Consider the following 27572-nt stretch of genomic DNA (forward strand, 5'->3'; position numbering starts at 1 on the left):
AGGTCAACTTGGACAAAGGTGTTTCCTAGCCCTGTTGCCCAAGAACATTTTAATTGGGGTAGACTGATTCTGAGATTTTAGGCACGCAAATGATATGCTTTCCACTAAGCTATGAGCCTTTTCCATAAGTCAGCCTCTTCCATAGTGCAAGCTCACAGACAGAAATGACTGACAGCCTCCATCCTGCTCTATCTCTTTTAGCAGCAGCCAGTTTGGGTTTTCATTATGGAAAATAGCACAAGGCACAAGCACAATTCATTCCACACATGCATCCAGAGACTCATGCACACATAGGTCACATTCCAGAAGACCAACAACAACCCTGCAATTTCAAATTCCTAGCAGAATTTCTGATTCTGCATTGCAGCTGTTTCCTAGCCCCAAACAAGTCAATGGAAAGATGAAATTAACTACACCAGAGTCAAGCAGCTTCTGGTCTAGTTAACTGCAGCCCAATTAAAATAGCTCTTAAATTGTGAGACAGTGCTGAGAAGGAAAGAGGCATGGCATTACTTTCTTCAATCTGTAAAAACAGATCATATGATTGCTTGGTCAGTTAATACATGGACCCAATACCCTTATAAAAATGTTATGCAAAGCACTGATGTATCTGCTATGTGATGTCTTTGGTGATGTCACAGGCACTGCCCAATAGGGTCTGCTGACAACTGTTCACACTCAAACAACAGCAGTACCAATAGCGCCACCGGGGCTTGTACTGGTGCCTGTGATGTTCTTGATGTTGGCACCCATCTGTCTTAAGACAGAATGTTCTTGATGACCCAGCCTTGAATCAGCTCTGCCGGTCAGTTTACTAACCTCATTCTGCCCAACCTTTGCTTCAGTTGTAAGATACTCTCACTGCAACCTGCCAGCCAGGATTTAGAGTAAGTGAGAGCGTGAAGCCTTTGACCTAATTAAAACTCTTGAGTATTGCATTAGTCAGCCCCACAGGTTTTGTAAAATACAAATAAAAATAAAAGATTAAGCAGGTATTTTGTTCACAGCTTCCTTAGTTATGCATGGCAAGCTTCCAGACCTGTTTTACAAGGTCACTTGGAATGGATGGATGGGCTGCTCTGGTTCTTTGCCGAAGCTGAGCAGAAACATCTCACAACAGACCTGACCTGCTGCAGCTGTTCTTTTTAGACTTGAAAAATGCCTCTACAGCACTTTTAACCCCTATCGGCCTTGGCTATTTCATGGGCTATCAAGCTGTTTCCCATCACTGCTGCTGATTTCCCCTTTAGGCCCATTATACAGCCAACATTTCTTTTAGCGTGGCTCCCTCTGGGGCTCGGGAGTTTTGCATGCCTCTGTTCAGCTCCTCATGCTTGGTAGGAATCTGACCCTAGGAAGGTCCTCAGACCATCTTCAGTCCACCCAGCTCCTTTTTTCATCTTCTCACATGAACAGGTTCCTTCTGCCACATTTGAACTCTACCGCCAAACCATTCCACACCAGGAAGAGCTGTGTGTTTTCATTTCTTTGCAAGTGTGCAAAGCACAGCACAGGGCACCAAACTCAGCACCCTGAGAATCCTCCTCATTACAGAGGTTTTCTAAGAGAAATATCAAATGTAGAATGCTAACCCTCTTTCCAAACCATTCCAAACAGGAGTTTTTAACTTGGTTAAAATATATTACAAACGTGCAGCAGAACTTAAGAAGAACCAGGTGCCTGTAGGAAACCCGCCGGCAGGACCCTGATATTTCTAGCAACTGGTATTGGGAAGCATTACTGCCTCTGACAGTGGAGGCAGAGCAGAGCCATCATGGCTAGTAGCCACTGATGGTCTTATCTTCCACGACTTTGTCTAATCATCTTTGAAAGCCATCCAAGTTGGTAGCCATCCCTGCTTCCTTTGGGAGCAAGTCCTGCAGTTTAACTATGCACTGCACAAAGAAATACTTTGTCTGTCCTCTGCCTCTCACATATACATGTGGATTTGCACTGTTGTACCTATGCAACCTTTCAGATAGATTGCTTGTTAATTTCATTTACCCGTTTCCTGTAAAGCAGAGGAGCAGCTTAGGCACTTCCTGATCCCTCAGTGCCGACACTTTCAGAAGCCTTTGTTACCATGAGCCACTCCTTCTTTCCTGAATCTACTTTGCATTTTACTTAGATCTCCAAGATCTGGACCAAGGTACAAGAGCAACACACTTAAGGGCATGGTACCTCTCAGCACTTGCTGGGTTAAAAATGGGGTTTGGTTCTGAACACCAGGACTGAGCAAAGGCCATTGTATTAACAATAATAACAATAACAACAATAACAATTTATTTTTATTATTATTATTATTATTATTATTATTATTATTATTATTTCTACCCCGCCACTCTGGGCGGCTTTCAACAGAACATTACAAATTTCCACACAAAAATATTTTCCTATTTACCCCAAGGTCTCTTTGACAGTCTCATTTTGAGTGGAGGGCACTAATTTTGTGATTGATATTGTTAGAACAATTAGGAGTCAGAAATCCTTGCAAATCACCCAAACCTCTACAAGTAGAGCCTGATCTGCCTGATCTTTGCAGTCAAGATAATGTGAGCGTTAATTCAGAATTACTTTAACAACAAGAGCAAAGAGGCATACACATACCGGTTAAGCACCCTGGAACCTGCCATTCCAAGAGGAGGTAATGCATCAATGGGAGGTGCGCAAAGAATCCTGGGAGCTGCAGCTTACCCCTCACAGAGCTACGGTTCCCAGCACCTACGACAATCTACAATTCCCAGGATTCCTTGGGTTTGGGTGGAAGTCATGCGCCTTAAATGCATATGGCGTGTTTGTGTACAGCCATACACAAGGATAAGGAGGGGTGAAAAGCACGGCTTCTCATGTCAGCACGGCTGGAGAGGCAGAGAAGCCCAGTAATTTCAGGACGGAGATGGGGAAAAATCCGGGCTCTTTCCAAACCCTTCTCCGACGCACTCCACCTACTTGGCAAACGCAGAACTGGGTGCTGGAATGAAGCCGGTCTCTTACCCTCGGAGTGGTGCGACAGCGTGAGCAGGCTGACGCAGGAGGCACCAATGCCCGAACCGAAGACAGTGATGCGCAAGGGGTCGCCGCCAAAGAAGGCGATGTTTTCGCTGATCCAACGCAGAGCCTGGATCTGGTCCAGCAACCCATAGTTGCCCTTGGCAGCCTGGTCCCCGGTGCTCAGGAATCCTGCAGGCAAGATGATAGTAGTAAAATGGGCAGCACTGGCCCCAAGACAATTCTCGCCTGCCCTCGCCCCTGATGCTACGCACTACAAAGGGCAAAGGCCACTGCTATGGGTCCCAGTTTCTCAGCTGCGACTGACCCCTTCCCTCCATCCCCTCTCAATATTGCAGAGATCCCCCACACCGTGCATTTGAAGCGCACCTCCTCACCCTGGCCCAAAGAATTTACCCCCACAGAACTGTCATTCTCAGCATGCGTAACAAACTGTAGAGTTACTGGGATTCCTTTGGGTGGTGGAGGAGTTAATGTGCTTTAAATGTACGGTGCATACACAGCTAAGAAGAACAAATGGGCGCAGTCTGCTCTGCATGCGGCTGTGGCTCTTTTGGTATCTGCCTGTGGCGTACAGCCATTTTGGAGGGCTTGCCTCAGGAACGAGCCACCGTATTTTGGGAGAAGTGATGGTTCGCGTTTCTGTGGGTGCTGGGTCAAAACAAGTCAGCCTCTGTGAGAGGGGGCAGCTAGCAGCAGGGAAACGAGACCCTTGTCTGGGGTCAAGACTTGTCCTCTATTCCCTCACAGCTGACCCAGGCCCCCTCTGCCATCTTGGGCCTGCTGAGGGAATCTAAGGCCTCCAGGCCTTAACTAGGTCAGAGCCTTTCCGTACTTTGGCGCACTAAACAAAGCAGTTAGCCTGTTGAGGGAATTTTTATCTGGTTCCTTTTGGATGCTTCCCCCCCCCCCCTTTTTTTTTGGGAACAATTGATATATTTTATAGACATACTTTCCTGCAAGCTTTTGGGCAACATTTAGAAAAGCAGCTTTTGGACACTAGTGAGTCAAGTGGGATATATATATATATATATATATATATATATATATATACACACCCACCCACCCCGATGAACCATAATGAGCTAGGTGGGGTTTGTTCTTCTCCCCCGATTTTATGGTGGATATTTCCTTTGGTTTCTGGCCCAGGCCTTCCCTCCCCATGTAGTTATGAATGCTGTGTGATACTTGTTTTTATTTATTTATTGTATATGATATTTATCTTAAGAGCAAATGTCTCTAACAAACATTAATTTGCTAGGATGCAAAATGCACAAGTTTACCCTAGTGCTCCTGTTTAGTAGGGCTGCCAAATTACTAAAATCTTCTTTTAAAGTAGCAAATGTATCTTATTTCCAGACAGTGCCCCAGATTACCACACAGGCACCCACAAAATCAGAGATGCAGTTGCCATGAACAGTGGCCACGGTCCCTCTGTTTTCCGGTGCAGAAGAAACAGGTCCTCGGGTGGGGACTTGTTAGGGAGGGTGGCTTGTTTGCTTTTTTGTAGGGCAGACTGAGCTCCAGGGTACAGTGAGCAAGACTCCCTTCGGGCAAAGGGAAGGCCCATATTCAGAATGCAAAGGAACGTGGAAGCCGCCTCAGGTTCCCCAAAACGTCTAGCAATGTTGCCCCTTTAGCGATCAGCCATTGCCAGTCCATTTCCAGAGGAGGCTTGGCTGCACCCCAGCGATGGGGACATAGAATACTCCCTCTGGTGCAGCTCATTAGCGGCGCTTGCCAGGCCCTGCAGGAGGGAGGAGGTGAGTAAACACGTTTATTCAATATTTAACCGCAGATCAATATTTGCTCTGTGCTGTGTCAGGATGTGTAAATGAGAAAGAATTCCCAAGCAAGGGACCTAACGCCCTTCTGCACAGCCGGCCGGCCACTGCCACAGCTTCTAGCTTGGAGAGAAATGGAGGGTCTGTGCTGGAGACACGTTGCCCGTGGAGAAATGCCCCCACGCCAGCTAGACAGCAGGTATGGGGCAGGGGACCTTCCTCCACCACACCTTCTCAACATGCCTTTGGCAGTTGGGCAGGGGTGAAAGAAGGCGAGAGGGTCCCCTGCCAAGGAAACAGCATTGGGGCAATGTCTGCACCCCTCAAACATTTGGAATAAACACCTGGTCAGACATGCCCTTCCCACCCTGCACAGATATGTTCACTGCCAGCGGGTGATGGTGTATTTATTCGTATCGAGGTTGCAAAATGCTCTGGCTGCTAGAAAATTAAGGGCGAGAGATTAGAAACAAACCAACCTAGAAGGGCGGGTGGGATGTTCTTTTGCTCCATCATGCACTAATTTATATGATGTCCCTTTTGCTCTGGAGAGGAAGTCTTATTTTAATTCTCCCCCCCTTCTTTTCCTTATGCTTATCATCTGATGGAATGTTCCTGGTGCAATGTGTTAAAATTGACCATATTTCTGTGGGCATCGGACTGCGATAGAGCTAAGGTTCTAAGCAATAAAAGGTTCAGTTCAATTCGCCAGGCCAGGTCCTGGGGTGGTGGGGGTCAGCATGAAGCATAGCATTTGGGGGGAAGGGGTGGCTACTGAGAAGAAGGCGGGTTTGAACAGTCTTGCTTGTATCCAGGCACCAGCTCCATGCAGAGCAGAACAGGACACCCCCTTCCTCATCCTTGTAAAGTTTGCTCCCAACATGGAAAGGAGCCCACGAGGATGTGATGGAGATAGGCAAGGACAACTTGCTGAATGGCTGCGGTTGTGGCCATCTACCAATGTGGCTCTCACATGTCAAGAGAAGCCACAAGGAAACCAGCATCCCACTCTGGTCTTGAAGGCACAGGTCGAAGCATCTCTGCCCATCTAGATGCTCATGGCCTACTGCAGCACCTCTTTCCCCCCTGCCCCCCACAGCACCTCTGCCCCCCTGTGAAGCGGGCCCATTGGATCCATACCCAGCACTCCCACACGGTAGTTGAGGGTGATGACGATGACATTGCCGTAGCTGGCCAGCACGCTGCCGTCAATCATGTTGCCTGTGCCTTCCATGTATGAGCCGCCATGGATGTACACCATCACCGGCTTGGCCCCACTGTCTCGGATGTCTGCAAGGGGGAGAAGCTAGAGACAGGAGTCCGACAGAACCACCTCCTCACCTCCAGCCTCATTGAGCCAATGGGGGGGGGGCAGCTCCTGGCACAGGGGTGTGGGGAAAGAGGCCCAACCCACCCACCTGCATCCAGAGAGACCCTGGGCTGATGCTCAGCCCAATGACTTTTCCAGCAGAGCAGCCAGCATGAGGAAACCCTGAGGACTTGGCAGGACGCACAGCTCGGTTGAGTCTCAAAATGCTGCACTTCCAAAGCCAGACCCAGAATGGAATAGGGCCAGGGGCGGCCGGCGCAGGACCAGCATCCCACCTTGTGAATAAACCATTGTGGTTTGCATTGCCTCCCCTGGGAGGGGGCATGGGGAGCCAGGAAGGGAAATGGGCAGCCTGCTCCCTCCCCCCAGATTTGTGTGATAAGAGGGTGATTTGAAAGGTGGGATGATTGGGGCCAATAAGGTCTCAGGGCCAGAGGGAGAGGACAGAAAGCAAACACCACCTCTTCACTCTGCCAGGGAACCAGCCCTTTCCACAGATGCTGCCAGAAAGGGCTTGCACCAGAGTGATCCCACCTTGCTCAGCCTCCATTTTCCTCTCTCTCTCTCTCTCTCTCTCTCTCTCTCTCTCTTGGTGTGGGTGTTGCTCCTTAAAGACAACACATCCATCACAAGCAAGCTTTGTGCTGGGAAGAGGCTTGGGAACGCCTCCTCCCAAAGAGCTCACCCATTCTGCTCTCATGGCCCCATTGCATCCACAACAGTTGTGCCTGACCCAGCTTCACGGAGCTGGACTCTACACCTGCCAAGGTGACCCATGGGCACCAGACCCCTCACTCCAACATGCACAGATCAAAGCGTCCTAACAGGGAGGCCTACATTGCGCAGGGCACACCAGGCATGGACAGAAGGGGGGGGGGCTTCCTTTGAAATCCAATTGAGAGGCGATGCAATTGACTGAAGGAAGCCCTGTTCTCAGTAGCCACCTGTCCCCCCAAATAACAGCTCAGCGAGGACCCTTGTGGTTCTATCCAGGTGCTTATTGCTGATGTTCTCAGCACAGCCACGAGGCAGCAGCCTCGGCAGAGGAGGGGAGAGCAGCATAGGGACTCAGAAAGAAGTGCACTGCCTAATTTAGCCTTTGTATGGTAGAGGTCCCTGCATACGACTTTGGCCCAAACGGACTGGATGGGGGGGGGGGGAGGCCTTGCAGCCAAAGCAGGTCAAGTCCAGAAGCAGAAAGGTAGCAAACAAGACAAAAAGGACAAAGCGTCAGCATTGCTCCTGAAGGGTCCAGACCTCCGGAAGCTTCCAACACTCCATCCAGAGACTCATCATCAAATTCTGCCCCAAAAAACCAAACCGAGGCCTGAAGATTGAGGTTGAGGGCTGGCCCTGGAGCAGCATCCTTGAGAATCCGCTAGGAAGATGGTGAGAATGCAGGAAACAGCCTTATCCTGAACCAGGCCATTGGTCCACCCTGACTGGCAGCAGCTCTCAGGTTTCAGGCAAGGGTTTCTCCCAGACCCACCACGAGATGGTAAGGATTGAACCCTGGACCTTCTCCAGGCAAAGAAGATGCTGTGCCACCAAGCAATGGACCTCCAGCAGGAATTCACAACAAGCTCAAATGGAAGCTGCTGGCCTTCTAAGCTCTGAAACAAGTTCAGGTTATGGAGTCCTCCATTGCAGAAGAGAGGGAAGGGGAAGAAAGAAGAGTGTTGGCTCCTGGAATAGCTCTCCAAGTCCAGTCCCTGTTTGCTTTTCACAGAAGCTGCCCACCATCATGGGTGGCGAAGTTGCTCCATGGGGTTGGTGAAATGACTTATCACAGTGGTGTTTCATGAAGAACTCAGAATTTTGACCCCCTGCTGGGAAAAAAGGCAAGTCTGATAATCAGCTTCCAACATGGGTACAGCTGGGTGGAGGTCGAGTTCATCAGTCGGAAGTGAAGCCACAGGTCCTTGTCAACAGTGGGCATGATCTCAATGCCCACCCGCCCGCCCACCCACTTGCATCCAATATATCATTGCAACACCTCCAAAACCTTCCATGATGCAGAATGCTGTTCATGCCTGGTTTCCATTCTGCTGGTCTCTGGGGGTTACAGACACAGTCTTATGGTGGCTTCGCAGCCTCCAGCTGATGCCTCAGTGCCCTGACCAGGGTGGTGGAAACTGTTGGGAAGTTACCACCTAGAAGGAAACACATAATGCTCCCCAAAGCATTATGAACCCATACGGGGGGAAAGCCAGGAGAGGCATCTGGAAAATGGTTGAACGCCTCTTGACATTTTCAGCGTACCCAAAGAGTGAACCAATACAATAGGGCTTACAGCGTGGTAGCTGTTTTGTAAAATTTGGTACCCATCAAGGAAGACAAGCTTATCCCTTGATTGATTATGGTTCAGGAGTGGTGAGTAGTAGGCATGAGTTACCATGTGCTCTTTCAAAGGACTACATCACAAGGTATGCAATGGTATCCAACTTGAGCCTTCCAGATGCTGTGGACTTAAATTCCCACCAGTCCCAACCAGCAGAGCCAATGACCAGGCATAACACCTGGAGGGCACTACCCTGGCTACAGTCTCCCAGACTGGCAACCATTCTGTGGTTATTGCACGGCATCTGGGGAAATGTTAGATGGCTACTTGCGACTGTTGGTTCCAAGTTTAGTAGCTTCAGCTGTTGAAAGGTGGCTGCACACACACGCAATTAATTCATGAGTGAGTTCTTCATTGCAATGAATCTGCCAGTGCCCCAAAGAGGTGCACATCTTGCAATTCAGGAGGGGGGCCTGGGATGGCCTGCTGCAGTCTCTGGCTTCTCCATCATCCACTGCATCTACCTGCCCGAAATATAGCCACTGCCTAAGGACAGCTTCATCCTCCACATCTGGGTGTTGGTGTGATCATTCCATCTGCTGCAGAGTGATTTGACCTGGACCTTGGGCACATGAAGGTCTGTCCCCATTCCCCCCCCCCCCCCCCCAGATTCTGCATCTCCTGATCGCTTTGTCTGCCCTCTCGGCAACGGGATGGCTGCGTCCTCAGGATGCCTGCCTGGGTGCAAAAAAGAACAAGTCTCTTTTCAGCAATTTTTTTTGCAACAGTCAGGTGACAATGTCCTCCTGCCCCTGGCAGATGCACAGCTCCTTCTGACCAACATGAGAGAGGCTGTTTGTGCCAGAGGGGCTCAATCCTGTTCCCCACCCCTCCGGGTATCGTTGCTTTGGGAAAAGATGCTGGCAGGCACAGCTGAGTGGAAGGCTACTCTCCCTCCTTGGGGGGCAGGGGCAGGTGTCAAGTGTGAGAGAGAGAAACAGAGAGAAAGAGCTGTGAGAGACACGCATTACTGGTTGCAGGCTGCACAGAGGTTCTTCAGACCTGAGCCTTCTCCTGCGACCACAATACATGCTCCCTGCAACAAGCCAGCAGGCAGCAGACCTTTGGGAGACCAGACCTGCTGAGCAGGAAATCCAAAGGGGACACCTTTTTGTCCAAACAGGAGATTGGCGACAGCTGGTATGTAACATTTATCCCAGCTCACCATGCTACCCACATCGCCAAGTGAGACAAGGTGGGGTTGGGGATGGAGGCAGTGAGCAGGCTCCCATAAGCAACCACACGCCCAGAGCTGGGTGCCCCTTCCATCTCCCTCCTTCACTGCCCCCTGCCTGCCCACCTCCCTGGAAGAGGAGGCCGAGGCTCAGAGAGCATCACCACCATGCCCCTCCCATGCAGCTGCTCAGCACAAGGAGACAGAAATACACACACACAAAAAGAAAAAACCAGCGGGGACTTCCTGGGATGGCAGCAAATGAGGAGCGCGCATGAAAAGGAAAGCGTGAGAGAGAAAGAGAGAAAGAAAGAAAGAGAGCAGGTTCATGCAGCCACAGCCACCTGGCGCGCACACAAATACCTTCGTCTTCATCCCCGTCATTATCCGCTAAGTCCTCGCCCTGTTTCTTAGCGCTGGAGCCGCCTGGGGGGGACCAAACATGAAGGAGACAGAACAAAAAAAAGGGGGGGGGAGAAAATGAAGAGGAGGGTGGGGGGAAGGGAAGAAAAACAAAAAAGGAAGAAAAAGAGAAACAAAAGAAAAAAGAAACAAAAAGAGAATTCAAAAATAGCATGATTGCAGAGAAGGTGGCACGTTACCTGGGTAGCGCTTGGGCTCCACACTAAAAAGCATCTTTTTGCCCCCCCCCCCTGACCTCCAAAAGCAGCACTGGGGGGGGGGAGGCAGGGGCTGTCTGGAGCAGTTTCCCTTCCATTTCCAGGTGAGGCAAGAGGCTACTCACAGCAAGGGGAGAAGGGCAAGCAGGGACACCTCCTTCAGGGTGCTCACCTGCCTGCCCTCTTCCAGGCAGGGGATTCTGGAAGTCAGGCCCGAGGAAGGCATGGGAAGAGAGGGGTTGATAGAACCTATGGGGACCCTCCACACTGCGGCTTCAGGTCAGGTACTCGCCTGTTCCCTTCATTATCCCATGGGGGGCGGGGATGACTCCAGGACTGATGCCCGAGTTTTGGGAGGTACCAGTTCCCTTGGAAAAGTCAACAACCCTCAAGAGACCAGAGGGGAAGTTGTGGGGGAAGGAGAGAGAACTGCCACAGCTGCCTTTGCCTGGGGAGGCAGCAGTGTTGGGTGGATTTACGGGCAGCAGCATACGTGATCAGTGTATGCCTTGTGATCAGACTCAAGTCACCGGTTGCTTGCACATGGGTGCCAGTGAACAAGAAGGCCCTCACTTGCCCATTGCCAACCACGCTGTACATGCACAATTCCAGTGTGTGTTCGTGGGAGGGAAGGAGGGAGGGAGGGGAGGAAGAGGTGTGTGCGTGCACATTGGTGTGAGCATGCTCACATGCATGTGGCAGAGGCTGGTGGGGCAGTGGGAAGTCCTAGCAAGGGACAGAGAGGAGCACCCCATCTTCCCCAGGTTCCTGGGGATAAGAGGCTGTGTCCATCTCATCTGGCCAACAACTTGGTTGCTCATGGCAGTAGAGCCTTCTATGAACATATGAAGCTTCCTTGGAGTGTTGATGCACCAAGCCCAATATACCACCTACTCAGACTGGCAGCAGCTCTCCAGGGTACCAGGCACAGAGAGGGCGGGGGGGGGGGGCCTTTCCTGTCCACTTGTTTGATCTTTTCTACTGCAGTTGCCAAAGACTGGGACTTTCTGCATGCAATGCATAGATACAATATTCGCCACAGGGAGGGCTCATTTAACTTTCCATCACTTTGCGGGGTGGTGTTGTGGAGGAGGCAGGCAGATTGCTACTTTAGGAGAACTGCAGAGAGGTAGTTCAGCAAGTTACTTCTTCGCCTGGCAAATCACAGGATGGCTCCTAGCAAGTTCACACGCATGGCACCACGGACGCCTTTTATTCTCTAATGCCTGAGCATTCTTCATGCGCTCCAGAAAACATAAATGAGCCACTTGCTGAATCAAAGACATGTGTTCTAGTATGAGTAGCCCTTTCATTTTTTTAAAAAATAAATCCCTTATTTTTCTTTTTTCTTTTTTTTTATAAGATATTTATTAAGATTTTTAAAAATATTACAATAAAAATGAAAAAAAATATATAACAAAAATACAAAATAAAAATGGTTAAAAACACCCAGATTTTCCATTACTTATTTTCCTTTAGCTTGTTTCCCGGACCTCCCTTATTTTTCACTTCCCTTGTGAATGCACACTCCGGAAAGCCACCTAGCACAGACTACCTTTCTAGTTTCCCTTGTCTGAGGCCAGCTTGGTTTTCCAAATGTAGACAGCCAAGGGCTCTTTGCCTTGCAGGCCCATCACTGGCATGGCTGTCAGGAGACAGCTGGGAACAGAAACTTGGCTGTGTTCATCTTAAAAGTTATTGCTTGCTGGAAAATGGGCAAGCCAAAGGATATGCAGAGAGGGAGCCATGGGCTCATGGAGCAGCCACAAGCAAAGACAAGCCAGCATATTTTTACCCAGAAGAACTAGGTTACCAGTTCAGCTTGCAGGACCCATTATGCTGCTCCCCACCACTGCCTCTGGAAGACAGAAAACCCTGACCTTAACCACCCACACAAGAGCACAGGCTAACAGCCCCAGCCACCTAGCCCTATATCACAGAAGCAATGAGTGACTTTTGTCAATTTGTTTTTCCAAGTTTTCATTTTTGCAATGTTCAGTGCATTGGTATTTCCACATCAGTTTGCAAAAATCATTCGGGGGAAAGTCCTCATTTATCCTAATGTAAAGATTTTGCAAGCAGTTCTCCCAATGCAACACATTTCTGCATGTTATTTCCAGAAATATATGCATTTTAATGCAGATTTGCCCTTAGTTTCTGCTTCCTTGTGCACCTTTCTTTTGGCTGGAGAACTGCATTTCAATATTTGGGAAAGCACAAACTTTGGAGGATAGCAGTGCTTTGGTTTGCATAGCGTCTTGGGAAGTATGAAGTACACAGGTTTGCTTTACAATGTGAACCAAACTGAATTTATCCCCTCCATTTCTACTCTGCACAGGTGTCACTGTGACTGAGCCACAATTCCCTGGTCAGAGGGGATCACCTGCCTACAAACTTTGCAGCAAACCATTCTGATTTTCCAGGCTGCAGGCAAGCTAGTGGCAGAAAAAAAGGGCTACAGTTAAACTAGTGGCCCTGAGCACCACCATCTCTCTCTGGTCTGCTGCAACACAAATGGGCTCCCAATGCCCACCCCCACCCCGGCCAAAGCCATTGGCAACCTGAAACACTTGCACCACCGCGCAAGGGAATCTGCATAGAAAAGCATGAAGCAGGGAGGTAAGAAAGACCCTGCAACGCTGGGGGGCAGGAGATAGGCTGGGGCCAGAACAAAGCCTTGCCTGGACTGAACAAAGCTCCCCTGTCTGCAGCCGCAGTTCAGATTCCAGGCCTGCTCTGTTGCCATGGAAACCAAGGCAGAAGGAGACTGCATTTCCCATCAAGGAGCACCAGAGTCCCTCCCGCCTTCCGCTCGCTCCTATAGGGACCTCCATCCTGCCGGGGCTGGGCACAACATCTACCCGTTTCCCCTCCTGTTGTCACCCCCCTCTCCCCTCAAAAGGAGCGGACTTTTGGAGACAAGAGGAATCCACGGGAGGTGGTAGCTCCTTGTTCCCGCCACCACTCCTCTCCCCGCATCCCCGCTTGCTGCACGCAGGACGTGGCAGCCTTTGGGGACCCCAGAAGGCCTAGACAATGCACTGCATCATTCCCAAGGCCCGCTGCTGGCAGCAGAAAGAGAAAGGCACACTCACGCACCCAGGGACCAGTCTCTGCTGATGGGCTGGGGCTGCTGCCACCACCACGGAGAGCCAGGCAGAGATGGGAGATGAAGCTTCAGCTGCACCAGGCAGAGGAGACAGGCATGCAGGGGTGAAGGAGGGTAGACAAAAACCAGGGGCCTTGGCAAAACTTCCCATGGCATCTTCAGCAACAAAGCGTGGCCCAGAGAAACAGCCCTTTTATTTGCAAATGCAGTCAAGAGTTGTAAAGGACATGCCTCCCTATTGTGCTCCAGACTGGGGCCTCAGGAATGGCTCTTTACCCCACTGCCCTGAACTCCCTCTGTGTGTGCAGGTGCATGTTTGCAGCAGAGGGTACTCACCCTCCTACGTACTTGCCAGCCCAGTCCTGAAAGAGGGCGGGGGGGAATGGTGCCACCCGACAGCCCTGGGCATCTCATTGCCTTCATTGGCTAGGTGAGTTCCTTTCTCTGAAGTGCAGAATGCAGCCTCCGTCCCCCACACCCAGAGAGGGTGGGTGAGGAACAAGTAAAAATGATCCCAGTCATTAGAACGTAACAGATCTCTCTACTTACAATCAGAATCAGAAGCATGAGTGTTTGTGTTTGAATGGAAGTGTGCAAGGCTATACTACTTGAAATGACCATCTTGGTTCCTTTGTTTGTGAATGGTGCACAATGGTGAGGCCCTCAACTTGAAATCTCACCACACAGGAGCAAAAACTAAGCAATTCATTGAAATGGCACAGAATCAGGGTTCATTCCAGTTTGCAGACTGATACGCAAGACTTGCGTGTCTCTTAAATAATTTGAAGGTTGTTGTTGTTTCAAGTTAACTTTTACAGAGTAGCCAGGATGTAAGGACTAACAGCAAAGGACGCATGCAGCCTGCTTTAACCAAAGCCTTCTAAACAAGAGGCAAGAGAAATGCAAGATCTCATCTTGAAGAACAGTAAAGGCTGCTGCCAGTAGAATGAAGGGTTTAACACTTTCTCCCTGCATTGCAGTCCTGATCAAAAACACCCCTCCCACAAGCTGCTGCCCAGGGCCACCTTATTCTTGTAAAACAGAGAAGGACATAGACTCCAAAGTGGCAGTCAAGGGACATGGCCTCATGGATAATATTTTCGCCTGCTAGCTTCAGTCAAGTTTCTGCCCTTCCAGCACCAAAACCTCCAATGCAATTCTACTTCAGCATTAGTCAACAGAAAAGTTAACATTTCTGCAGATGAGCAATCCCCATCTCTTTCTCTCATTGGACTTCCTCTCAACAGACCTATAATCACAGAACCAAAGAACTGTAGAGTTGGAACGGGCCCCAAGGGTTATCTCATCCAGCTCCCTGCAATGGAGGAATCAAAGAATCCCTGACAGATAGCCATCCAACCGCTATTTAAAAGCCTCCAATGAAGGAGAGACCACTGGCTTCCCAAGGGAGTGGGTGCAACTGTCAAACAGCTCTTACAAGCTCATTCCAGTGAGTCTTTGAGCAAATATGGGAATGCTTGCCCGGCTTGAAACAGTGGACACACCTGCACAGGGGCACACTGGAAGCTGTACCAAAGGGCTGGCACACCTTTCTTCAATGGGGTCTCAGTATTTGTGGCTATGCCTCCAATTTCCCCAGGTGCAGGTGACTTGGGAACCTGGCTGGGCCCATCTGAGATCAACCCCCCTGGAGAAATCAGTGGAGCATTTCCACTGACACGGCTGTACTGGATATTTCAGTAGACTCAAGGATCCTGAAGGAGCCAAGTCTTGTTCTTCTGCAAAGTTTGTTTCCTAAGCTTGGCAAACTTTGAGGATAGCAACCTGCTCCCTCCTCCATCTTTTCCTTCAAATCTTGCCTTAAAACCCACCTTTTCTTCAAAGTCTTCAAGCACAATCTCCTTGTTCCCATCCTAGGCTGAGTACACAGACGCTCACATCCACAGTGTACATTTAAAGAACTCTTAAACAACTTTAACAGCCCTGGCTTCCCCCAAAGAATCCCAGGAACTGTGGTTTGTTGAAGGTACTGGGAACTGTAGCTCTGCAAGGGGTCTCTCAACAACTCTCGGCACCCTTAGAAAACTAGAGTTCTCAGGATTCTTTGTGGGAAGCCTTAACTGTTTAAAGTGATATCATAGTGCTTCAAATGTAACCCTGATATAATGTTACGTTCATTTCCCCACTTTAACCCATGCTCCCTTCCCCTGTTGCTCCTCCTTTGCTGAACATTACAACCACATCCTCCTTGGGGAAAGTGACCTGTTCTCCTATCCTTCGTGATGCACCATGCAAGTTCATTGCGCTGCAACAAAAACGAAGTGCACTTACATGCAGTTTGGGGGACTTTGACAACCTCCCAAGTGGTTTCCCCCTCTTCCACCACCTCAAGTGCTTTAGGTCTCTTGCCATGCATAGAAGGATATGAGCAGAGGACATTTCCAGGGAACTTCATTAGCTGTGGGGCTTCCACATTGACACCCCGGGGACTCAGTTGAGGAATAATGGAAATATATCCTGACAATATTTTTACTGTCGCATTATCCATCTGGAAGCTGCCGCTCCATTGCTAAAGCTGGGCCAAATGCTTGCCAAGGAAGAAGGGAACAGGGTGTGCAGGCCATTCTGGGGCTTTGTGGATCTATGCCGATTTGGCAAGTGATCTCTGGAAGAGCAGAGATCACTCTGAGGGCCCGTGCTGGGAGCCCCTCCAGGAAGATGGATCTCCCCTCCCTGCCAGCCATCCTTTCCTTGCCCGCTTCTGCACACCTGGAGTTAACAGGCCCGGCCAAGGAGCTTCAGGAGGTGAGCCAGAGCTTTGGAGTGGCCATGACAATGTGCCAGTGCTGGCCCCTTGAGAAGGAGCCCTGGTGCCCAGAGAGACGCTGTCTGAATAGCCGGGGCAGGCAGAAGCTGGGGAAGCAAAGTGAGAAGTCCGAAGAGGATCAGGGCAGGGTGAGGAATGAGAGCAAAGGCAGCTTGCCTTGTAAAGTACCAGCTGAGGAAGAGAAGGCCAAGCTCACCGTGGCTCAGGTCAGGACCCCCTCTCAGAGGAGATGCACATGCTGCCTTACCCATCTCTGCCACGGCAGGAAGGAGGGGAGATAAGGAGGAAACCCACCCATCCCCAAAGCGAGGCGTGTTGAGAGGAGGGTCTCTTGGGGGAGCGCGTGAAAGAGAGGAAAGGCAGGGAGGGGGTTGCGGCTGGGTGCCCAGGTGTGTTTGGCAGCACAGCCAACCAAAGAAACGGGGGGGGGGGGCAGCAGCTCTACACAGGATGCAATGCCAGGACAGAGATGGCACAGGGAACAAGGCAGTTCCTATGGCAACCAGAGCCAGTCACGTCCCCCTAGCCGCACACCCAACATACAAAGCTCAGGGCCTGGGGGGGGGGAATGCCAGTGGAGGGGGACAGACTCCATTTTGTATGGCCAAATTTCAAGCAGACCCCTGCCCCCTCTCCGCTTTGCTGCTAAGCTGCCCCCCCCCAAGCGTGACATCCCTGGTCTGCTGCTGGAGAAGAAGCAGCATGGTTTTTCCAGAGACGGAAGCTGTTGGGTGTTCCTCACAGCTCTGCCAGTGGGGAGGGCAAAGGGAACCCCCATATCCGAAGGCCCCTCCCTTCCCCGGATGACAGGCAGCCCACACCTACAGGGCAGCCCTGCTCAGAGTGGGAAGGGCAAAGGGAGAGAGTGGGGAGTTCCAAGGGGGAGCCGCCTCCCTCCCAATAGAAGATGGACGGACAGAAAGACAGACAGATCCCCTCCCCTGTGAGCTCCAGAGGAGGGCCCTCCCCCTCCCTCCCAGAGAATGAGGAGGGGGGGAACGCTGCTGTGGGTGGGGCAGGCCAGGCGCCCCTCGCGCTCGCTCCCTCTCTCTTGCCTCTCTCTGCGCCCCTCTTGCCAGCCCCGCCCCCCCGGCTCGCTACCTACCTCCTTTCCTACATATTTTCTTGTTGGGTTTTCGGGCGCATTCCTTGGAAATCCGTTTTACTGTAAAATGAATAAAAGACTACAAAATAACAGGAGGCTCCAGCGGACGGCGCAGGCATGCAATCCAGCCTCATTGTAACCCCACCGGTCCCCCACCACCCACACCCTGTCCCCCCTCCGCCCGCAGCCTTTCCCTCCCCCCACCCTTGGGACTGACCGCAGGAGGAAGGAGAGGGGGAAATTCAGGGTGGGGGTTGCTGCTGCTCTGGGAGAAAAACTCTGGAGCCAAGAAAAAGTGAGCTGGGAGGGGGGGGGAAGAGGGGAGGGCACGCTAAGCAGGAAGCTGCCACCTCACCCATGGGGGGGAAAGGGGTCACCAGCCCTCCCCAGTGCTGCTCTGTACAGACAAAAGCCCCCCCCTGCCTTCCCCAATGTCTCTATGGCTGGGCTTCCCCTCCCCTTGTGGTGAGGCTGAAAAAAGGTCCTTTCCATGCTGTGCTACTTACGGTTGGAAGAAGGAGAACCCCCTGGAAAGGAAGGGTTAAAGGAGAAGGGCACCCAGCCTCACCACAAAGGGCCAGGCCCCCTTGCACTCCTCCCCCCCCCATGCAAGCCCTTGTCACTAACAGTGGCACCAGAGAGAGAGGGAAGTCCTGTAACTCAGCCTTGGTTTCTGGGGAGTTTCAGAAGCAATGCTGTCCCAGCAAGAAAGAGAAAGAGAGAGAGAGAGAAAGTAGGAAAGGGAAGAGAGGGAGAAAAAGAGAGACAGTCCCTACTCCCTGCCCTCTGCAGAATAACAGCACATGAAACCTCAGAAAAGGTGGGGGGGGAGAGAGAGAGAGAAAGAGAACAGGAAGGAGGGAACCCCAAACCAAACTCAGGGCCGAACTTGGCCGAACCTGGGTGCCCGGGAACCAGCCACTCGCCATGAAGATCTGCAGTCAGCCAGAGAGTTTTCTTTGTTTTTGTTTTGTTGTTGTTGTTGCAACACAAGAGAGGAGGCCGTGATGAGGATGAGGATGCCATGGCAGGAGACGGGCATGATGGGCAGAGGCACAGCACATATGAGACAGAAAGAAAGGAGTGTACGCGGCAGAGAGAGAGAGAGAGAGAGAGGGAACAGGGAGAAAAAATGTCAGCCAGGAGGAGGGCACAATGGAAGCAGCGTGGGCAGAGAGAAGCATCTCCACAAACAGACAGACATGCGTTGGGCGGCCGGGGAGGGAGGAGCAGGAAGGGAAGGGGGTCAACGCTGGCATGCTGCAACCGCATGAGACCAACCACCGAGAAACAGAGAGCCGCCGCGTCTCCTGGAGGCAACCCCGCTGGGGACTCACCATCCTCAGTGGGGATGTAGATGTTGAGGTACAGGCAGTCCTCATTCGGGTCCTGGATGTAAGTGGCCACAATGTCCAGGTTCGAGGTGAACCAGATGGGCAGCATGATCTCGGGGACGGCTGTGTGGATGTTCTGTGGGCACACCGGGGAGAAGTGCGTGGCGTTGCGGATCCCCGACCAGGAGGGGGGCGGCTCGGGGGGCATGAACCGCTTCTCCCCGATGGGGGGCGCTGCGTAGGGGACCCCCAGGTACTGGTCCACGGGCCCCAGGATCTCGCTGGGCAGGGGCACCCGCACGCCCCGCAGCTTCCCATAGTGCGTGTTGACGGTGGGAGAGTACGCCTGGCTCTCCATCTGCACCACGGCCGAGGCAAAGCTGAGGATCCACAGCGCCAGGCGGGCCTCCCAGCCGGTGGCAACTTCGGTCACTTGCAGAAAGGGGGAAAGGAGCGGTGGGCCTCGGAGGAGTGACCACCACATGGTCTGGGGAGGGTAGCACCGGAAGCCAGGCCTCAAGCAGATTCTTGGGGCTCACAGAACCCCCATGGCAGAGAGGGAAGGTTTTCTGAGAGGGGGTGGGGAGTGCGTCGTCCAGAAGCAAGGCGGAGCAAGGCAGGTGGCAGCCAGCGGGTTTGTCTTCAGAGTCCTCGGTGTGCCCACAACGACCTCTCCCTTTTGGCAGGTGCTGCAGCTCCTCCGGTGCTGATGGTTCTGCGAGGAGGAAGAAGAGGAGGACACACAGGAGTTCAATAGCCATGGCCTTGTTGGGGGTGACATCAGGCACTAAACATGCGCTATATTCCAGCATATGTATAGAACTAGCTTTGAAGTCGTGTGGCAGCTCAAATACAATGCAGATATTAACTGTTAGGGGAAAATAAGTAAAACAGGGTAAGCTGCCACGTGAATGCAGCTTAAGATGCACTCTTGCTGATTATATCCCCAATCATTATACACTGCAGTGATGCCAACCTGTCAGGAGGTCCATGCGCTACAATGAAAGAATTGGGACTTTAGCCTGGTGGCACCTAACATTTGGATCTCCCGGCTGCTTCATATCAGACAGGCACCAGACCCCCTCTACTGTCTTTTTTGCACCTTACTGAGCAGACTTTCCTTTTTTCAACAAGCCTTTTAAGTGGAGGCCCGTATTCTAGTCTGCAACCACATTGGACTTTAAATGGCTTGTGTTTTTATCCTTGATGTTTTTATTGATGCTTCTATAATTTTTTAAAATTGTTAATCACTTTATAGAATCATAAGAGTTGGAAGGGACCCCTGAGGACCCTCTGCTCCAACCCCTGCAATGCAGGGATCTCAGCTAGATCACACATGACAGGTGGCCAGCCAATGTCTGCTTTGAGATAAACGAAACGGAACAAGATAAATAAGCAACGATAATTTATAGGTTCCAGGTTGGGTGGTGAGCAACCTTTCAGAGAAACAAACGCTGCATGCCCCCCAAGGAGTATGCCCCCAGCTCCCTCCACCTCTGAGTGGAAAGGGCAGGGCAATTCTGCTCAGGGCAGCAGAGGCGTAGTCCAAACAGGTTGGCCTGGTCAAGCAGAACAACCCCTGCAATGGCCGGACACCACACTACTGCTTTCCCAGCCCAACCTGCCCAGTTGCCTTGAGAAGCCTATTATGGGGCTGGTCGGACCTATATAACTGTTGCCCCAGGCTTGGATCCTTCATCTGAGCAATGTAGCTGTGAGAGGAGGTGCTGAGCCAGGGGTAGGGAGCCTTCCTTTGGGGCTTCAAGGGAACAATCAGGAGGTTAACATGAGCTCCTGGTTGTTCCTTTGCTGGTCTATGGTGCACTCCCACCCACATTCAGCTGAAGGGTTATGGGAGGTCACAGAAGTGCAGGGGAAGCTGCTTCTCCCTCCCAGGATTGCTCCTTGAATTTCCAAGAAAACCAGAAGTTCAAAGAGGTTCAGGTGTTGCTGTGCTTTCAAGCCCGATTGCCAGGACTACAAAGTGCAGTGTGAGGCTGTTTTGAAAGCATTTTGTAAATAGACCACTAATAGATCATTCCACAGTCTGGCCCTAGCTAGTGGGAGAGCCGGATTAGAATAAAAAAAGTAGAAGAGAGGCGTAGATGAAGCTCAGGGTTAAGGCTTCAGGTTTTTTTGGGTCAAAAAGATCACATTTTTAAGATGAAAACGGAAGCATATAAGCAAAAGAGTAAGGGTATAGCGACAAAGCATCAAGGTAACAAGTGAGTTAAGCAGCTGATTATGTGCAGCAGCAGGGCAAAGATGTGAAGGCAGTTCCTCCTCAAAGAGTCCTAACAAATCCCAGGCTTGCAGGTAAATTGACCCAATAAGCTACAGAAACATATATGCAGGTGGAAAGTCAATAGGGGCGTGGGAGCTATTTTGCACAGAATGTCACATGTACAGTGACCTGTCCGCTGAACAGAAGTTGTGCGTCTGTGTGCTCAGTGCAATGAGCTTCTAGTCTTCAGGGAATAAGATTGTTCCTCCTGAGGCCACCAAGGGTGGCCGACCTGGAGAAGCTGAGAGAGGCAGAGAGGCTGTTGGGTGAGGCCTCTAGGGTTGTGATGGCTTGTGTCCGGCTCCCACAGTATGACAACTTCCTTGCTGCCATGGAGAACAAGTGTCTTGGTGAAGGAGAGCATCAACTCAGGTGAAGAAGTTATTATTCCTTAGCAGGGACTCATTCTTTGAGGAGGGGGAGCAAGTCGTTAGCCTCTCATGCCAAGGGTTATCCTCCAGAGGCTGGAGCTTTCCTAGTAATGGAAGGAGCCCACCATTAGGGACACAGATAGCCTGTGTTTGTGATGGGTGTGCAGATTGCAACGTAACAGGCCTGCCTTAGTTGTAGATGTCATAGGCGATCTAAACAGCCTGGTGGATAGTGCTCAGGAGTGGTGTGTGGTCATGGTCCATGTTAGGGAGTTGGGCAAATGCTAGTTGTGCTGTCCATGAAGCAAAGTATATACTAGTGGCCAAAATTGTGGAAACCTTTTGGGGAAAGTGTATTTCTGAGGTTTGATGGCTCACCAAATCCACTTTTTTGGAGTAATACCATAAAATTATATATCAATGGAAAGATATTTAATGAAGAATGTAATGCAGCAAGGTTTGTTCAATTATCTGTATCCTATCAAAAGTTATAGCCAAATAACCAGAAAAGGGAGGCACAACTTGCTTAGGTTGATATGCAGCAGCTTTCCTTCATTTGAATGTAGCCAATGAGCAGGAGTGTTTAGAGAGCCAATCAGGTGTTATGAGCCATCACACCTTGGAAATACATTTTTACCAAAAGGTTTCCACAATTTTGGCCCCTAGAGCAGGCTGCTAGGTAGGAGGTTGGTAGCCAGAACCTTCAGGGTAGCTTTCTCAAAGTGCTTTTGGTGTTCTCGTGCAGAACCAGCTAGACAGGCACAGAGATGCAGTCTCAAAGCATGGATGAGGTGGTGGCATCTGAGGGAGAGGTTAGGATTTGTTAAGTCACTGGGCAATGTGTTCAGATGAAATGGACCTGTGCAAAATAAGATGGGCTCCACTTGAACCAGGACAGAGCCAGGCTGCTGTACTTAAAACCAATAGATTTTAAACTGATTGCAGAGGAGGGTTTGGAACAAATTATCCTCACCCACCCCCAGAATGAACATGAAAGGTTTTGGTGCACCAGGTGCACCTTGAGGTACGGTCCGCAAACAAGAGGTAGCGATGGCCACCAAATTGGATGGCTTTAAAACAAGATCAGATAAGTCCATGGAGAATAAAGCTACCATTGGCTGTTTGCCACAACAGCTATATGTTCTCCCTCTACCATCATAGATGGTATGCCTCTGAATACCAGCTGCTAGGATCCCAAGTGAGGAGAGTGCTGCTGTGCTCTGGTCCTGCTTGAAATCACTATATCAGAGTCTCTGCTAGAACAGAGTCAAGGAAGCTATTAGAGGTAAGAAGACTTCCTTCAGAGAATGGACATCTTGCCCAAGAGGGAACAAAAGGAATGTGGAATTTGGCAAAAAGAAACTGAGACAGACAATAAGGAGTGCAAAGAAAGATTTCAAGGAGCATATGGCTAAAAATAAAGACTCACAACATAAAAATTATTTAGACACGTTAGTAGCAGGAGACGAGTTAGAGAGGTGGTTGGACCTTCGGGTGACACCGGGGTGAAAAGAGTGCTCAAGGAGGAAAATGAGATTTTAGAGAAGCTGAATGAACTCTTTGCATCTGTCTCCACAGTGTAAAATGCACCCTTATTGACAAATTTTAAATTGACAAATCACTGGGTCCAGATGGCATTCACGCAAGTTATTTAAGAATTCAGATGTGAATTTGCTGAGCTTCTAACAAAACTTTGTATCTTGTCTTTAAGATCAGCTTCCGCACCTGAGAGAAGCGGCCAAGTTAGCATCAGCTCTGGGAAACTGGAGGTATGCATTATTAACGATAGAATCATAAAAAACATAGAAGATCCACTGCACTGAAGCAGACCACTCTCACTAACCTTTTAGAGTTCTTTGATAGCTTCAATAAGCACATAGAGGTGATCCAGTCAACACTGTGTCCTCAGACTTTCAAAAAGCTTTTGATACACTACCTCACCTAAGACTCCTGAGTAAGTTTAGCAGTCATGGGATAAGAGGAGAAGTCCTCTTATGGATCAGAAACTACTTAAGCAAAATGAAGCACAGAGCAGGAATAAGTGGTCATTTCTCCTAATGGAGGGATGTAGAATGCCAAGTCCCCTAAGGATCAACATTGGGACCTGTGCTTTTTAACTTCTTCGTAAATGATCCAGGGTTGGGGGTGAGCTATGAGGCGGCATATGTGCTGATGATACCAAATTGTTCAAAGAGGTGGGGTTTTTTGTTTTGTTTCTTGTTTTAACAAAGGGATTGTAAGGAGCTCCAAAATGACCTCTCCAAACTGTGTTGGCAGCAATATGGTAAATGCAGTTCCATGTAAGCAAGGGTAAAATGGTGCACAATGGGGCAACACCCCCCCCCCCCCCAGTTTGAACATACAGGCGTACCTCCGCTTACATATCCCTCTGGATACGTAAACTTCGGGATGTGAACACGGCAAACCCGGAAGTATTTTTCCGGGTTTCGCCCCGTGCGCATGAGCAGAAGTGCTCTACACGCCACACGCATGCATAGAAGCGCTAAATGACGCCACACGCACGCGCAGAAGCGGTCCTCTGGTTGCAAATTCCTCGGGATGCAGCCGGACCTCCAGAACGGATCCTGTTTGCAACCGGAGGTACCACTGTACTCTAATCAGGTGCACCAACTCCTAGGGGTGGAGGGGTCTTTGACCCCTCAATATTTGCTGGCAGGGGGCCAGCCCTCCTCGATGTTGAGGGGGCAGAGGACGACAAATGCAGTGCGGTTCAGTGGCTGACTCCTCCAGAGCACAAGAGAGGAAGCCCTGCCACACTGGGCTCTGCACTGGGCCTCCTCCCAATGTCATGTGTGCATGACATCATGCACATGCGACACAAGTCAGCCCCCCAGTCTTGGGCACGACACAAACGGTATCTGAACTGGTGGTGAATAAGAAGGAACTGGGGTGACCTTAAAGTCACAGTGGACAACATAGTAAATATGTTGACCCAGTGTGTGGCACTTGCTTAAAAGAAATAGCATGTTTGGGATTATTAGGAAAGAGATTGAAAATAAGCTGCCGCACTTCTTGTAACTGCTTTTCTGGTTCCCGTCCAAACCGATTTGCTTAAAGGTACATCAGAACTCTCTGTGTTCCCTGCTCCCCATTGTTACCTGGCTGCATGTTAAAGCCTTTGAAGAGCTCTGTCGTTAAACCAATGTTTATTTGTTTAACAAATATGCCACTTTTCACAGAGCTCACTTCTGAGTAGAAAGGTTTGGAATTACCCTGTAAAATTCTTTTAAAAAAGATTCTCAGTTCCTCAATGAAGGCATGAGGAACAGTAGTATTAACACCCCACTCAAATACCTTTCATTAAAAAAAATCTCCACCTTTCCCTCTCCATCATTATCTGGCTGCATGCTTAAGGCTTTGAATAGTTCTTAAACCAATCTATCTGTTTAACAAATATGCCACTTTCTCAGAAGTAAGTTGCACAGAATTCAGTGGCACTTCGTTTTTCATAGGCAGGTATGGGGCAGCAGAGCAGAGATCAATGAAGACATTTTCAAGCTTGGCAGATCAGAGCTCAACAATAGAACTGAGATTGCTAACAATGTGATGGGCTGAGAGGTACCTCTAATGCAGGGGTCCCCAAACTAAGACCCGCAGGCCGGATAAGGCCTGCAGGACTTGTTTATCCGGCCCGCGGCGACCCTCACCGCCTGCTGCCGTCGCCCGCTCTTACCGGTGCTGCGCTGCGTGGCTGCCCACTTCCGGGTCGGAGGAGCACCGGAAATAGCTTGTGCTCCTCCGACCCAGAAGTGTGCCGGAAATCGCATGTGCACATGCATACGGGCATGCGCTCCTCCACCCTCCGGCTCACTGCGCGATCGGCACTGGAGACACTGGCCCGAGGCGCGGTAAGTTTGCTGACCCCTGCTCTAATGCAAACTGCATTTTGGAACTATCCCAGGTGGCATGACAAAAAAAACCACGAGTGTTAGCTGAGCACAGACAAGAAACAAGCCCCATCCCCAGCTGGGTATCACAAGTGGGGAGAGGTGCTGTTGCACAGAGGTCCTGCTTTCACACCTCCCATTAGGACATTTGATTGGCCACTGTGAGAACAGGATGAGGGACTACTAGATAAGTCCTCTTTGGCTGTGATGCAACAGGGCCCTTGTTACGTTCTTATGGCAGTCACGAAGGCCTAAAAACTTTCCCTGCTGATTCTCCTTAAGACAATTTCAGTAGTCTAATTCAGCATCTCTCATGGCTTGGTGGTCTCAGCTCACACATAACACTAAGTTATGACTCATTAAACCTTGGTTTTGTACTATGTGTGGACACTGCCCAGTGGCCTAACCATGGTTTGTTTACTGCCAACAGACGTGACCTGAAGCTGTGGCTTGTTGTTTGCTTATGAACCTTGCTCTGCTTTAACTATGCCCTTCCTTTAAGCATGGCTTGTTTGGTGCATCATCCCGGATGCTCACCAAGCTACAAAGTTCACAGGGCAAGAGTGGCCGGAAAACAAAACAAACTCTAGGGAAACAAGCCATGGTTTGTTTGACCATCTAGTTTCTTAAAGAAGCCAGGCCTTAGTTTTATGAGCAAACCAGGGGTAGTTTCCAACGGTGCTCAGAATAGACCCATTTAAAACAAGTTTTTAGTGTTTGATGTTGTATTGTGTTTTTATCATTTTTCTGGGAGCCACCCAGGGTATCTGGGGCAACCCAGTCAAATGGGTGGCATATAAATAATAAGCTGTTATTACTATTGTAATGCATGTAAGTTAGTCATGTCCATTAATTTAAACAAGTTTACAGTGGTACCTCGGGTTACATATGCTTCAGGTTACAGACGCTTCAGGTTACAGACTCCGCTAACCCAGAAATAGTACCTCGAGTTAAGAACTTTGCTTCAGGGTGAGAACAGAAATCATGTGGCAGCGGCAGGAGGCCCCATTAGCTAAAGTGGTGCTTCAGGTTAAGAACAGTTTCAGGTTAAGAACGGAGCTCCAGAACGAATTAAGTTCTTAACCCGAGGTACCACTGTATTCTGAGTAGAACCTGCACTGGATACAAACCCAGAGCACTGCTTCTTATTCCGCCTGAGAGTCTATTGCTTTTATTTAAAAATATGTATAGATCACTGTTGATCAGAACACTTTCAAGGCACACAAATAAAAATGCAACTTTTAAACAGTGATAAAAGAAAATGCAATACAAAAGTTTCAAAACAACCATAACACTGATATAACCAGGAACAGCACGTACATATTTAGCATGGAAACAAAAGACACTTTTAGCAAATCCATCAAGCAAAAGGAGTACAGTAAAGCAAAGGGAATAACACTTGTGAGAACAAGTGGCTATTCAAGGCCATTCTGAGATCCTGAAATGTGGCAACTTTACGCAGGTCAGCTAGAAGCGAATTCCAGAGCTGTGGGGTCAAAAAGCCTTCCTATTCCTCTCTGTAAAATGCTTTGAGAGAGACTTGACCTGAAAAGCAACAAGCAATTAACTGGAGTCAATCAATCAATGAACGAATGACCCAGGGGCAAGAGAGATGTATTCTGTACATGCTCATATGCCTTCAGCATAACTCTGTAAGTTTCAGGGCTAATCCTGCCAGCTGAGTTTAAGCCACTATCCAAAGTTTTGCACTAGGCAGAGTTTGCAATGTGTTTGCATGGTTCGCAATGTGACGCATGGTTCGCACCAACGAAACTGAATCCATGAGGACTCAAAAGGAAAGCACCGAGGGCTGGAGCGGTCTGACACAACCACAGCTCAGAGCCCCCACAAAAGCAGCTCCTGGTGGGTTCCTACATATCTTATTACCTTGCCTCTAAGTTTTGCACATGGAGGGGTCTCTCCCTAACCCACTGTTCTGATCATTATTCCCCTGGATCATTATTACCGAACAAACAGCTTTACTTACAGGTAGGTAGCTGTGCTGCTCTGCCGTATTCGAAACAAAATAAAAAAAAATTCCTTCCAGTAGCACCTTAGAGACCAACTAAGTTTGTCACTGGTATGAGCTTTCGTGTGCATGCACACTTCTTCATGAAAGCTCATACCAATAACAAACTTAGTTGGTCTCTAAGGTGCTACTGGAAGGATTTTTATTTTTTTTGTTTCAACAGCTTTAGTGTTCCACAAGGCTAACGCAATTTAAGCACTTGACTGGCTTCACTCAGGTGTCTGAAGGTACAATTAGCATCCTTAACTTCACCTTGGAACCAGCCCAGTACCTCCTTGCTCACCTCCCCCATCACTCGTTAAATGAGGTTTTTGGCCTGTGTCCTTAGTAAGTCCAAATCTCAGATGCAAACATTATGTTCTTCCGCCTTATATTTTAGATAAAAG

At 49.8% G+C, this 27572-nt stretch overlaps 1 protein-coding gene across 6 annotated transcripts in view; it reads right to left on the reverse strand.

The window, feature by feature from the left end:
• The window catches only part of NLGN3 (neuroligin 3), a 63970-nt gene that overhangs the window by 12849 nt on the left and 23549 nt on the right, over positions 1-27572 (reverse strand). The window contains exons 2-6 of one of the 6 annotated variants that reach the window (XM_080990076.1): positions 18598-19309; positions 17261-17320; positions 10002-10064; positions 5934-6083; positions 2995-3180 (exon numbers count right to left, since the gene is read on the reverse strand). In XM_080990076.1, the coding sequence (XP_080846202.1) occupies positions 2995-3180; positions 5934-6083; positions 10002-10064; positions 17261-17320; positions 18598-19078 (940 nt within the window). In that variant the 5' untranslated portion in view covers positions 19079-19309. The remainder of the gene's footprint in view (positions 1-2994; positions 3181-5933; positions 6084-10001; positions 10065-17260; positions 17321-18597; positions 19310-27572) is intronic. The other 5 variants (XM_080990077.1, XM_080990079.1, XM_080990080.1 and 2 more) reach the window with 5 other exon arrangements.

The sequence above is a fragment of the Podarcis pityusensis genome (genome assembly GCF_964106645.2).
Source record: "Podarcis pityusensis genome assembly, chromosome: Z".
In the NCBI taxonomy this organism is placed as follows: Eukaryota; Metazoa; Chordata; class Lepidosauria; order Squamata; family Lacertidae; genus Podarcis; species Podarcis pityusensis.